This window comes from Choloepus didactylus, chromosome 2 (genome assembly GCF_015220235.1).
Source record: "Choloepus didactylus isolate mChoDid1 chromosome 2, mChoDid1.pri, whole genome shotgun sequence".
NCBI classification, from domain to species: domain Eukaryota; kingdom Metazoa; phylum Chordata; class Mammalia; order Pilosa; family Megalonychidae; genus Choloepus; species Choloepus didactylus.
In genome coordinates this window covers 48,753,519-48,768,732 of record NC_051308.1, presented here as the reverse complement: position 1 = coordinate 48,768,732, position 15,214 = coordinate 48,753,519, and the positions used below count along the sequence as shown (strand labels likewise).

The window sequence follows — 15,214 nt, the reverse complement described above, 5'->3', positions numbered from 1 at the left end:
ACGATTATAAAGCAAAAGCAATCCTTCTCAAACCCTGCCAAAAAAATACAGGAGGAAATACTTCCAACTCATTCTATAAGGCCCATATTACCTTGATAGCAAAGATAGCACAAGAAAGGAAAACTACAGACCAATATCCTAATGAGTATACATGTAAAAATCCTCAAAAAAAATGCCAGGAAATTGAATCCAGTAAAATATTAAAAGGATTATATACCATGACAAAGTAATTCCAACCCAAAGTCTACAGAAAATTGAAAACAGGAGTTCAAACATAAAGTCATACAAAAAAGTTCATAGAAGTATCTTTCACAATAGTCAAAAAGTGAAAATAATCCAAATGTTCTTCAAATAATGAATAAACAAAATATGGTGTATCTATACAATGGAATATTGTTCAGCTACAAATAGCAATAATGTACTGATACATGCTATAACATGGAACCTTGAAAACATTGTTATGTGAAGGAAACTAGATATAAAAGCCCCGTATTGTATGATTCTATTTATATGAACTGTCTATAATAGGCAATCCAGAGACAAAGAAAGCATGCTAGGGGCTGGGGAAAGGGGCAATACGGCATGACTAGTTAACGGGGTGATGAAAATGTTCTGGAATTAGTGGTGATGGTTGTAAAACTTTGGGAATGTACTGGAAGTCACTGAATTGTACACTTTAAAACAGTTAAAATGGTGAATATTATGTTATATGAACCTTACACTTCAATAAAATAAAAGATTTTTAATAAAGGACACCATTGGTTTTTCTGTAATGATTTGGTATTAAGATGCTGAACTCTATAAATAGATGGTCCATTCAGTTTCTTTGATTTTTTTATGTAGATTATGAATAACCCTAGTGGATTATTTACAGTTCCTTTTTCAATTAAGCTTAAATACTTCTAATACATTTGTAGCTTGGGATACAGAAAATAAAAAATTTATTTTAATGGCTCAATGAATGTAAGAGTACAGACGTTTTTATACCATTACTATGAGGATATCTAAGCAAAGCTGAACTTCTTTATGTGTTACACACCACAAATGGGCTCAATACTGAATTGAAATTCTTGACAACATTATTTGGAATTTATAAAAAATTTCAGTTTTCCATATTGTTCTAGTTTGCTAATGCTGCTGGGATGCAAAACACCAGAAATAGATTGACTTTTATAAAAGGGGGTTTATTTGGTTACATAGTTACAGTCTTAAGGTCATAAAGTGCCCAGGGTAAGGCATCAACAAAGAATACCTTCACTGGAGAAAGGCCACTGGCATCCGGAAAACCTCTGTTAGCTGGGAAGGCACGTGGCTGGTGTCTGCTTGCTCCCAGGTTCTGTTTCACAACGGCATTCTCCAAAATGTCTGTATCAGCTTCCAATGGCCATCTTCAAAATGTCTGTCTCAGCTCCAGCTCGCTACGAGCTCCTTCTATCTGGCTTATATAGTGCTCCAGTAAACTAAACAAGGCCCACACTGAATGGGCGGGGCCATGCCTCCATGGAAATTACCCAATCAGAGTTTTTTTGGGTGGGTCACATCTCCATGGACACTGAACCAATAGGTTCCAACCCCATCCACACTAATATGTCAGCCCCCACAAGAATGCATTAAAGAATATGCCTTTTTCTGGGGGACATAATATATACAAACTGGCACACATATTGTTCAGTTTAATACCTTATTTTTCCCCCATTAGAAAGAATTTTTTTTTTTACAGTGGTATGAAAGAGATGGAGTAAGAAGGTACCATTTTTTTCCTCAAAGCACTGGATATATTTGTACTAAAACTTCAAGCTAGTTACAGTATTGAAAAACTATCTCTGAGAGACAACTAGACATTGTATGTCTCCTGATGGACGTAAATATTACCACCTATGAAGTATTCATTGTCAAACAATTCAAACCTCAAACCAATGAAACTTTGATATCTATCTACTGATTTACAGGAAATATAGGGGACAGAGGAATACACAGGAATACAATCAGCAAAATCCAAATTGTAGAAAACTCTATGGGGCAAATATCTCATATGCTCAAAAAATAAGCAACAAGGAAAAGAAAAAAGAAAAAGAGAGGGAATCTACAGATAAAAAGAGGCAAGAGATACATCAACCAATTGCAATCTAAATGAATTCAAACTGTTAAAAAAATCGTTTATGAGACGATCCAGGAAATTTGATAACTAACTAGATATTTGATGATATTAATGAATTGTTAATAATTTTAGGTATGATAACAAGAATATGGTTATTTATTTCTTTTTTACAAAGTTTTGAGGGAATAATTTTTTCTGAAATTATAGCCTCCAAAACTTAGTAAAAACTTGTGACTTTTCTGTTTTATTGTTTTAGGGAGTAAGGATAAAAACAGAAAGGAAGACCAAAATGGCATATTGATCATAAATATATACAGTTATGTGAATAAAATTACTAAAATATTATACCCTGTTTTAAAGTGTTGGTGATTTCCCTCCTAAATAAGTTTTTCCTCATTTCTTTGACAATCACTCTCATAAATGCAGATGTAATTTTAATAAAACTCTCCAAACTAACATCAGAATTAACAGGGTAAATATATGTATTATACAGGAAATAATCTAAAGCATGGGAGAAAAATTATATGTACTAAGATATTCAGCATAGTGTTATTTAAAACCAAGAATAAAATCTGAAGTCTATCACCAATAGGGAGATGGGTAATCACATATATCCAAATAAATGGAATTTCAGAAAGCTATTAAAAACATAAAGACTTCATAACAAATCTTAAAATGCTTATAAAATTTATAATCTTGACATCTAACATATGTATAATACAGGCTTAACGTTCATTGAAATGTTATGTCAAAAAAAGTAGAAAACAAATAACATTTCTGCATATTACAACTAGCTACACTAAAAATACACATAAGAATATTAGAAGTAAATATTAACAAGGAATTTTATGTGAGCATGCTGGGAAATATTTTTCCTCTATTCAAATATTTTTCATAATTACATTCTTTTATAATAAAAATAAATTTGATAATTTTACAAAGTCCACAAGAGGGAATATCTAATAACATTAAAGAAGCTTAATCCTTCAACCCCAAATATCTAAAATACTACCTTCAATAACATGTAATCAATATAAAATTAATGAGATATTCTTTTTTTTCATACTAAGTCTTTGAAATCCAGTGTGTATTTTATTCTTACATCATATCTCAATTTGGACTAGCCATATTTTTAATCGCTCAAATGCCACATATGGCTAATCACTACTATACTGACAGCGAACGTCTAGGCAACATGAACTTTAGCATTCATACATTCAATTAGTATTGAATTTCTAATATGTGCCAAGTATTGTTCTAGGAAAACAACTATGAACAAGACAAAGTACCTGCTCTCATGAAGCTTATGTTCTAGACAGAGAAGACAGACATATATGAGTAAACCATTAAGATTTCCAATAGCAATTGCTTCAATTTCTAGATAAAGATGCCACCTGCACCCTAATCTCATGTTTCATAGCAGTGCATTTTACTACAGGTTGCAAGATCATAATTATTATATAAATGTGAAACTTAAGGCCTAAATAAAGATTTACCCTTTCAAACCAACCAGATTTACCAAAATCAAAGATGATGTCTGACAAAGATATAAGAAAAGGTGATCTCTTACATACAGCTAATTGGATTGTAATCTGATATAGCCATTTTGAGAACTATTTCACTACATCCAGGTAAAGGTGAAAATGCACATATCCTGTGACCTAGCAATTCCACTGCCAGAGGCACATACATCCCTACTTTAAATTCTTATTCTCACATTATACTCTCACTCTTACATACACGGTCAATGAAAAAAGTATCAGAATGTTCACTGCAACACTGTAACAGCAAAAAAGACTGAGACAATAAATAATCCAACAAGAAAATTAATAAATAATATGTAATAATCATATGATGGAACACTATACAAATAGTTTGAATGAAATGGAGCTACAGATGTAAAAATAAAAAGATCTAGAAACTAATACAGAATAGAAAAATACATGTTGCAAAATGGAATACAACATACAGTTATGTCAATTTTTAAAAACACAAAATATTGTGTGTGTGTGCACGTAATAGAAGAACAGAGATAGTAAGGATGCAAACCAAATTTACGATGGCAGTGGCCTTGTGGGTGGGAGAAAAGGGGTATGGAACTGGGAAGGGGAACAATGGAAACTTCAACTTTACTAGCAATGATTTTTTTATTTATTAAAAAATGAAGCAGCTATGTAAAAATAATATTTGTCCACTCTTCCTAGTGAGCATATGTTTTTTAAAAGGTTAGTTAAATATTCCTTTTCTCAATCCTCCCTACCACCCAAATTGAAAATAAATTATTGCTGAAAGATCCCAATTGTATGCAAAGTCCCCAGAGTCCCAATTAAATGAGACCTGAAAGCATCACCTTTGCTTTTCGTAATCTATGCCATTACACTCACGATTACATCTTTTTTTAAGATTTTAAAAATGAAAACATAACAAGCTACTTCTGCACAAGAGGATCCTTTCTCTAACTCAGTGCCCCAATTCAGAGTGAAGCAGACATTTATACTGACAGGGGCTACTTTTGCTTTCATCCCTATACACATCCCATCCCAGTAATTAAAATCTAATTACGTTTGCCTGTTAACCACTGTTAGCAGAATACTGTGACCGTTACTTATTCAACAGGAATAAGCTGTCTTCTAGTTTGATAGTAATAAAAACAGGAGAGGGGAAGAAGAAAGCTTTTTCCCCTCTCAAATGCTTCTCATGGTTAAGCTTTAGTTCCCTTTTAAATCAAGCTTTACTTTGGAAAAAGATCAATAATGTCGTTGTATGCAAACTAATAAAAATGTTTTCCTAGTTAAACAATATATAATACTGGGAAGGAAGGAACAAGACAAGACATCTTTTCTCTTAGAGTAATAAGTGGCTTAGATCCAACATATGGGAATGCTGATTTATGAATACTGGACTTATCAATAATCCATAAATAATTTATATACCTTAATAATAGTACTTTATATTTGTAAGGTGCTTTTTAGTTTTTATAACACTTTTTCACTATTTTAGCATTTGGTGTTTGCAACAATGCATTCACTGAAGCCAGGGGCAACTTCTGGCCACTAGGAGTTGCACATATGCATTGGGTTTAATAAGCAAAGTGGCTTGGGCACCTTAATCACTCTTTGCCACACGGTTTCTAAGGAAGAAGTTCCAAATACCTGCCCTAAAAGTTCAACTTTTGAAAAACCACAAAACTACCTATTTTTAAGATAGAATTTAGTATTTAACTCTACCTCAGATTTAAATTTTCTCATTTATGTGATATTTTAGAAAGGTATTTCACAGCACTCAAAGGTATGTAATAACATGCATATGTTGGGTTCATCTCTTCCAGCAATCCTAAAAATCAATATAGGCCTAAGAAGTAAGGAGTGAATTAACAAGTAGAAAACTGCTGGAAAAAAAGTAAAGTTTATTTTAGAGCTCTTAAAGTAAGCTATTGCATTCTCATGATGTTTTCCTAAGAGTCGACATAGAAACTGAGAATCTAGAGGAACATTCTGCTACACATTCTGGTAATCCAGATATCCTTTTCCTATTTAATTAAAGAGCAAATGCTTTTTAAGCACTTAATATTACCGGCACAGTATGACGGGTGCTCTCAGCATGCATCAGGCGGTGCTGCAGAGGACAGGACAGTTATGGCCCTCTATGAAATTTACCTCAACTATAAGAAAAGTACCTCAAATATATAGAAACTTACAAATTCAGTACTTAAGAATTCTTAAACAGCTTCTCAATCTGTTTACACTTTCAATGTAACGTTTCTCTCAGAATTGTAAATTTCACTTATTATATCTCCAAATTGGTTTTGATTTGATGTAAAATGACTGCCTTTAGTGTTAGTGTTCTATATTAGCTCTTTTCAAAACCTTCTACTATCTATTTCTTTTAAAATGGAGAAATTAAAATACATGAAATATTCTAAGCGGGTCTGATAAATGCTGAACATAATGGGATAATTACTTTCTGATTCTCAGTGTCATTCCCCAAGATTATACTGAGAAAACCAGTAGCAGAGCTAACTTGCCCAGTTACACGATAACACTAAATGATCACTTCAATTAAATTCTCAAGAACAACTGCTTTATTAAAAAAAAAAAATGTCAGCTGGACTTGAAAAGAAATCCTTTCATATCATGTGAAGCAAAACAGGGTTGTATCAATTGAGTTGTTCTAGATAAATTATATTTACCAGCATGAAAAAAAAAAAAAACCTTCCATGAATAGTTCTTTAAATCTGCCTATGGGTGTAGATAAGTAAGCTGATTCTAAGAAAAACAATTGTTTTCCAGTGAACTTTATAGTTTCCAGACCACCTTTCCCTATCCTCTGGGCACCTATTGTCCCCTATAAGCAGTCAGTTCTATTCAATTTTTGTCACCAACCTCCCATTAAAAGTTATTTATATTATAAACCTTTGTATATACATGACATTTTAAATTCCTCTTATTCTAGTTGGAAACATCTGATTCTGGTTTTAAATTTTTAAATATTACCCAAAAACTAGAGTCTGAACTCAAACCAATCTTTCCTTCCCTATCCCCCATGATGTCCTGACGGCCTCTAACAATCCAACTAAGATTTCCTGGGAGCTGCTACAGACAAGGCCCATCTCCTTTCTCACAAGCTTCTTGCAAAACCTCAAAACCATCCTGACATAAGTCAGGTAACAACTGGACACCTCTGTTCCCTCTTACCCCTTTCATTTGTCTCACCTTTCTTATCTGAACACAGGTTCTTCCCCTTTCCTATGATTGGTTAGGCAATTGTTATCTATTAAATTTCTGGGAAGAAAAGGAAAGTATATCTCTTCACTTGTTCTAAGACTCCTTGAGTATGTATGTATGTTTGTGTATATTTGTATAAATAAATACTCAGGCATTATTTGTACTTTAATATTTTGAGATATATTCCAGATCATAATTTAATCTCTGCTAATCAGAATTTTTTTCATTACTTCCATGTCTGGTAATAAATTTTCTATAAATAAATATATTTCTGAGAAGCTTTTTTATTAAGAGAAGTTTTTTTTTTTAATCAAACTAACCATCTTCTATCTAATATTTGGTTTTGATCTTTAAACCAGGAGTCCCTAATCTTTTTTCAGTTCACAGATCCCTTTGAGAGTAGTGCAAATTATGAGCCTTCTATGCAGAAAATTGCAAATATAAACAAAATTTTGCATAGAGATTCAGTTAAAAAATTCTTTGAGGTCCATCCATGAATTTAAAACACTTGTACTTGTTCCTGTTAAAGTAATTTGCTAAAAAAGGATGATTTCTCCAATTTTCAATTAAAGATTCCTTATGATTTCATTCCTTTTATTCTGAGGATCTCTAAACTAAAATTTCCTCTATCTATTGGTTAAAAAAGAAAAGCAGGGTCAAGTATAATAACATTAATGCCTATATAATAGAATGTTCTTTCTTGTCCCAGTTCTCTTTGGTTATACTCTACCAGGCTTTACATATATCCAATACATATGTATACCCAACAGCCACGTATTCCTAGCTGAGGCATTAGAATTTAGCTTCATTTATAGCTTAGAACTTAAAATCTTATTGAAGGCTAGATGTGTTTCATTTATATGAAATTATAACTGTTCCTAAAGAAATTCTTCTGGGGCCCAGCACATCACCTTATACAAAGTAAGGGCTCAATAAATTAAGTAAAATGGACAAATCATATGGAATTGAGTAAGAGAAGAGTCATCAAAAATTACTTTACCTTATGCATAAACTGTATAATGCAGCCACATAAGTCATATGCTAGAATGTCTGTGTGACTTATTTTAGCTTCTCAACTTACAGTCATCCCTCAAACTTCAAAAACCCAAGCTGCAATATTTAAGTTTCAAATTCTTCCGACTGTGTCTTAAATTTGTAAAACTTGGATGGTTTTCATTTATGAAAACATGCTACTTATCTATTGTCGATGGGCACATACTTTGGGTAGTTTTTCTCTTGAACTGGGGCTTTTGTGGCACTTGTGATCATCCTTCGGAACAGTCCCTCACATTTGTAAGTTAGTTGGCAAGGATTTAGATCTTTTGACAAGGAAATAGAATAAATCTAAATAGCTTAAAAGTGATCAAATCCACGGGCCTCACCGCCCGGGGCACCGATTGCCCGAGGCCGGCCCCACGAGGCCTGGGACACCGGCCGGCCTCTGCCTCCCTACAACACCCTCCCGGCAGGGAAACCCAGAGGTCGGCGCCGACTTGCTCGAGTCCCCAATGTCAGCCGCTCCCCCCACACAGGGGCACGCACGGGGCCGCCCGTCCCGTGGGGAACGTCGCCGGGATCCTCACCGCCAGCAGCGACAGGCCGGGAAGTGACGCCCACGCCTTAAGGCTGACATCGGTGCCCTACGAGCAGACACGGGGCCTCGGGCAAGGAGAATGGTGAGGCGGCATGGAGTTGGGAAGAGCGAGGCCGCGAGGACAGGCCCGCGGGGAAGACGTAACACAGGACCCGGGACACAGCCGGCTCCAGGGAAACGGCCCGGACTGTCCGCCCTGGAGGGAGCGGTCAGGCGGCGCCTGGGACTCGGCCACCCGTGATCCCGGCACCATGATCTGACCCAGTGCCTCCATAAGGAAGGAAACCAACACGTCGGAAGTGTGTTTATTTAATTCATTTCTTCACAGTATTAACATTGCTTCATGTTCCATGTATATAAAGGTTGTCTCTAAGAATTGGAAATTAATCAGTAAGAAAAGTCAATTTCTTTAAAAAAAAAAAAAAAAGTGATCAAATCTATCCAAGCCTTATCAGAACCATACTTTGATATAAATACCCATAAACATTCATAGAAAACACTTTTTGAAAAAAGAAACCTACATTAAAAAATCTTAAGAAGCTAGCACAGAGTAGATATTCAATAAATAATTTTTCTAATATTTATGTAAGTGACCATATTGAAATATTAAAATTTTAAAGTATGTCATATTTAAATTATCAATTTAATCACTTAGAAAATGTTATGTGGCTTAATGACTTAAAGATAAATATTACTATTAATACATATCTACTTAACCCAAGTGAGTACAAATTTATCCTTGATGTTTGCCCTTTAGTTACTTTTACTCAAGAGGGTCAAGTAATTGAATAACCACAATGACTCTAGAATGCCATTTTAGAGACTTTATCACTCAGTGAAAATAATTACTTCAAATGATGTTTTCATATAAAAAATTCAGGGTTAGAATGATTTTGAGCCAACTATTTCCACAGTCTCATTAAAAATTAAATGTTAACATATCATGAGGTAGTACTTTATAATGGATACACACTTAGTACTAACATAGAATTCCTACCTGTAATGTACATGTGTGACTGTTGGTTTTCTGTATCCAAGGATCCAGGTTTGAATATCTATGGGTTCAGCTTTGGGATAAGCTATGGTTGTATCTATAACCCATTGGAGGCCTTTTGATTTGCTGTCTAAGAAAAAAAAAAAAGACTTAAAATTGGATCAATTTTTACATTATTTGCAGCAAATAACATAACATAGATTACTTGAAAAGTTTAAAGCATACCAATATAACTTTTAAGAAAACCAGATAACTTTGGTGCCTCTGTTCTATCTGATACACTCAGGATGAAATTAAGCATTTCCTATTATGTTACAGAATGGATGATTCACAAACTGCACTCAGGATGATGAAATTAAGCATTTCCTATTAAATTATAGGATGGATGATTCTCAAAAGAAAAAAAAAAACCTAACAAATAACAGAGGGCTATTATTTACTGGCTCTGCAACATTCAAGTATGCAATACAATTATGCAACATCAGGCCTAATTTATACTTCATCATGCATAGAAAAAGTGGCCTATGAAAAAGTCAAGCTAAAGTATGAGATCACAAAAGTGAAAAACAACCTTCAAAATAAAACAAAACAAATCCATTCATTAAATATATTATAATACAAAAACCAAGATCTGTGTTACTTTGGAGACATTAATAAATATTGGAATAAGGCAACAACATTAAGCATTTTATTGACACATAGAATTGTCAGCTGCAGCTCTTGTTCAAAACAAAACAAAAAATGTCCCCCAATTTTTGCAAGAGGTATATTCAAATAGAGCAATACAGCATCCTGTCCTTTGAAAGGTACAACAGGTAACTAACTACACCCATGGGAAGAGGGTATAGGGAAGTTCTGTTTACTTTGGTCCTTTGCATACTGTTTTTTTTTTCCCAGCATGGGGTACAAAGTTGATCAAAAACTGAGAGGGGAATCCTCACAGAATGCTGACAGCCAGACTCTAAAGTGTAATTGTCTATCCTTTGTTTGAAGTAGCTCAGTGATCCCTAAAAAAAAAAAACCATTTTCAAGCATAGGGCTCAAAATGCACTAAGAATCAATAATATACTATTTTATATGTTCAAATAATTAAAAACTGGGTTTAAATACTTTAAAGATTTTAGAACAACATTCTGAAGGAAAAAATATCTGTAAAAGAAATAAGAAAAGGAAATTTTAATTTTTAGATAACATTGCTAAAGGAACAGAGTTTATATAAGGAAACATTTTTAAAAGTCACTAGTGATTGCCCTCCCCGCTACATGGGATCTGACGCTCAGGGGTGTAAATCTCCCTGGCAACGCGGGATATGACTCCTGGGGATGAATCTGGACCCAACATCGTCGGATTGAGAACTTCTTCTTGACCAAAAGGGGGATGCACTATATAGAAAATCCTTTTTAGGTTTTTTTTTTTTTTTTTTATTTTTTTTTATTTTTTTATTTTTTTTATTTTTTTTACTTTTAGTTTTTTTTTATTTTTTTTTAATCATCATTTTATTGAGATATATTCACATACCACGCAGTCATACAAAACAAATTGTACTTTCGATTGTTTACAGTACCATTACATAGTTGTACATTCATCACCTAAATCAATCCCTGACACCTTCATTAGCACACACACAAAAATAACAAGAATAATAATTAGAGTGAAAAAGAGCAATTGAAGTAAAAAAGAACACTGGGTACCTTTGTCTGTTTGTTTGCTTCCCCTACTTTTCTACACATCCATCCATAAACTAGACAAAGTGGAGTTTGGTCCTTATGGCATTCCCAATCCCACTGTCACCCCTCATAAGCTACATTTTTATACAACTGTCTTCGAGATTCATGGGTTCTGGGTTGTAGTTTAATAGTTTCAGGTATCCACCACCAGCTACCCCAATTCTTTAGAACCTAAAAAAGGTTGTCTAAAGTGTGCGTAAGAGTGCCCACCAGAGTGATCTCTCGGCTCGTTTTGGAATCTCTCTGCCACTGAAGCTTATTTCATTTCCTTTCACATCCCCCTTTTGGTCAAGAAGATGTTCTCCATCCCACGATGCCGGGTCTACATTCCTCCCCGGGAGTCATATTCCACGTTGCCAGGGAGATTCACTTCCCTGGGTGTCTGATCCCACGTAGCGGGGAGGGCAGTGATTTCACCTTTCAAGTTGGCTTAGCCAGAGAGAGAGGGCCACATCTGAGCAACAAAGAGGCATTCAGGAGGAGACTCTTAGGCACAAATACAGGGAGGCCTAGCCTCTCCTTTGCAGCAACCGTCTTCCCAAGGGTAAAACTTATGGTAGAGGGCTCAACCCATCAAACCACCAGTCCCCTATGTCTGTGGTCATGTTAGCAACCATGGAGGTGGGGTAGGCGAATACCCCTGCATTCTCCACAGGCTCCTCAAGGGGGCACTACATCTTTTTTTTTTTTTTTCCTTGTTTGTCTTTTTTCTTTTTTTTTTTTTTTTTTTAACTTTCCCTTCTTTTTTCAAATCAACTGTATGAAAAAAAAAGTTAAAAAGAAAACAAACATACAATAAAAAAACATTTCAAAGAGACCATAGCAAGGGAGTAAGAAAAAGACAACTAACCTAAGATAACTGCTTAACTTCCAACATGTTCTTACTTTACCCCAAGAAAGTTACATAATATAGCAACATTTCAGTGAACTTGTTCCTACTACATCCATCAGAAATTAACACCATAGTCATTTCTGGGCATCCCCAGAACGTTAAATAGCTTATCTGTTCTTCTTGGATTATTGTTCCCCCTTCCTTAATTGCTCTCTACTGCTAGTTCCCCTACATTCTACATTATAAACCATTTGTTTTACATTTTTGAAAGTTCACATTAGTGGTAGCATATAATATTTCTCTTTTTGTGCCTGGCTTATTTCACTCAGCATTATGTCTTCAAGGTTCATCCATGTTGTCATATGTTTCACCAGATCGTTCCTTCTTACTGCCGCGTAGTATTCCATCGTGTGTATATACCACATTTTATTTATCCACTCATCTGTTGAAGGACATTTGGGTTGTTTCCATCTCTTGGCAATTGTGAATAATGCTGCTATGAACATTGGCGTGCAGATATCTGTTCGTGTCACTGCTTTCCGATCTTCCAGGTATATACCGAGAAGTGCAATCGCTGGATCGAATGGTAGCTCTATATCTAGTTTTCTAAGGAACTGCCAGACTGACTTCCAGAGTGGCTGAACCATTATACAGTCCCACCAACAATGAATAAGAGTTCCAATTTCTCCACATCCCCTCCAGCATTTGTAGTTTCCTGTTTGTTTAATGGCAGCCATTCTAACCGGTGTTAGATGGTATCTCATTGTGGTCTTAATTTGCATCTCTCTAATAGCTAGTGAAGCTGAACATTTTTTCATGTGTTTCTTGGCCATTTGTATTTCCTCTTCAGAGAACTGTCTTTTCATATCTTTTGCCCATTTTATAATTGGGCTGTCTGTACTATTGTCATTGAGTTGTAGGATTTCTTTGTATATGCAAGATATCAGTCTTTTGTCAGATACATGGTTTCCAAAAATTTTTTCCCATTGAGTTGGCTGCCTCTTTACCTTTTTGAGAAATTCCTTTGAGGTGCAGAAACTTCTAAGCTTGAGGAGTTCCCATTTATCTATTTTCTCTTTTGTTGCTTGTGCTTTGGGTGTAAAGTCTAGGAAGTGGCCTCCTAATACAAGGTCTTGAAGATGTTTCCCTACATTATCTTCTAGGAGTTTTATGGTACTTTCTTTTATATTGAGATCTTTGGTCCATTTTGAGTTAATTTTTGTGTAGGGGGTGAGGTAGGGGTCCTCTTTCATTCTTTTGGATATGGATATCCAACTCTCCCAGCCCCATTTGTTGAAAAGACCATTATGGCTCAGTTCGGTGACTTTAGGGGCCTTATCAAAGATCAGTCGGCCATAGATCTGAGGGTCTATCTCTGAATTCTCAATTCGATTCCATTGATCTATATGTCTATCTTTGTGCCAGTACCATGCTGTTTTGGCAACTGTGGCTTTATAATAAGCTTCAAAGTCAGGGAGTGTAAGTCCTCCCACTTCGTTTTTCTTTTTTAGAGTGTCTTTAGCAATTCGAGGCATCTTCCCTTTCCAAATAAATTTGATAACTAGCTTTTCCAAGTCTGCAAAGTAGGTTGTTGGAATTTTGATTGGGATTGCATTGAATCTGTAGATGAGTTTGGGTAGAATTGACATCTTAATGACATTTAGCCTTCCTATCCATGGACATGGAATATTTTTCCATCTTTTAAGGTCCCCTTCTATTTCTTTTAGTAGAGTTATGTAGTTTTCTTTGTATAGGTCTTTTACATCTTTGGTTAAGTTTATTCCTAGGTACTTGATTTTTTTAGTTGCTATTGAAAATGGTATCTGTTTCTTGAGTGTCTCTTCAGTTTGTTCATTTCTAGCATATAGAAACATTACTGACTTATGTGCATTAATCTTGTATCCCGCTACTTTGCTAAATTTGTTTATTAGCTCTAGTAGGTGTATCGTTGATTTCTCAGGGTTTTCTAGATATAAGATCATATCATCTGCAAACAATGACAGTTTTACTTCTTCTTTTCCAATTTGGATGCCTTTTATTTCTTTGTCTTGCCGGATTGCCCTGGCTAGCACTTCCAGCACAATGTTGAATAACAGTGGTGACAGCGGGCATCCTTGTCTTGTTCCTGATCTTAGAGGGAAGGCTTTCAGTCTCTCACCATTGAGTACTATGCTGGCTGTGGGTTTTTCATATATGCTCTTTATCATATTGAGGAAGTTTCCTTCAATTCCTACCTTTTGAAGTGTTTTTATCAAAAAGGGATGTTGGATTTTGTCAAATGCTTTTTCAGCATCTATTGAGATGATCAATTGATTTTTCCCTTTCGAGTTTTTAATGTGTTGTAATACATTGATTGTTTTTCTTATGTTGAACCATCCTTGCATGCCTGGAATGAACCCCACTTGGTCATGGTGTATGATTTTTTTAATGTGTCTTTGGATTCGATTTGCAAGTATTTTGTTGAGGATTTTTGCATCTATATTCATTAGGGAGATTGGCCGGTAGTTTTCCTTTTTTGTAGCATCTTTGCCTGGTTTTGGTATTAGATTGATGTTAGCTTCATAAAATGAGTTAGGTAGTGTTCCATTTTTTTCAATGTTTTGAAAGAGTTTGAGTAAGATTAGTGTCAGTTCTTTCTGGAAAGTTTGGTAGAATTCCCCTGTGAAGCCATCTGGCCCTGGGCATTTATTTGTGGGAAGATTTTTGATGACTGATTGGATCTCTTTGCTTGTGATGGGTTGGTTGAGGTCTTCTATTTCTTCTCTGGTCAGTCTAGGTTGTTCATATGTTTCCAGGAAATTGTCCATTTCTTCTACATTATCCAGTTTGTTGCCATACAGTTGTTCATAATATCCTCTTATAATTTTTTTAATTTCTTCAGGATCTGCAGTTATGTCACCTTTTTCATTCATTATTTTGTTTATATGGGTCTTCTCTCTTTTTGATTTTGTCAGTCTAGCTAGGGGCTTGTCAATCTTGTTGATCTTCTCAAAGAACCAACTTTTGGTGATATTTATCCTTTCTATTGTTTTTTTTGTTCTCGATGTCATTTATTTCTGCTTTAATCCTTGTTATTTCTTTTCTTGTACTTGGTTTAGGATTGGTTTGCTGTTCATTTTCTAGCTTCTTCAGTTGATCCATTAGTTCTTTGATTTTGGCTCTTTCTTCCTTTTTAATATATGCGTTTAGTGCTATAAATTTCCCCCTTAGCACTGCTTTTGCTGCATCCCATAGGTTTTGGTATG

General features: G+C 35.0%; 1 protein-coding gene across 1 annotated transcript in view; it reads right to left on the bottom strand.

Annotated features, from left to right (window-relative positions):
- The window catches only part of LPGAT1 (lysophosphatidylglycerol acyltransferase 1), a 126,302-nt gene that overhangs the window by 46,851 nt on the left and 64,237 nt on the right, over positions 1–15,214 (bottom strand). Inside the window, exon 6 of the mRNA XM_037824407.1 lies at positions 9,414–9,540. Coding sequence (XP_037680335.1) covers positions 9,414–9,540 — 127 coding nt within the window. The remainder of the gene's footprint in view (positions 1–9,413; positions 9,541–15,214) is intronic.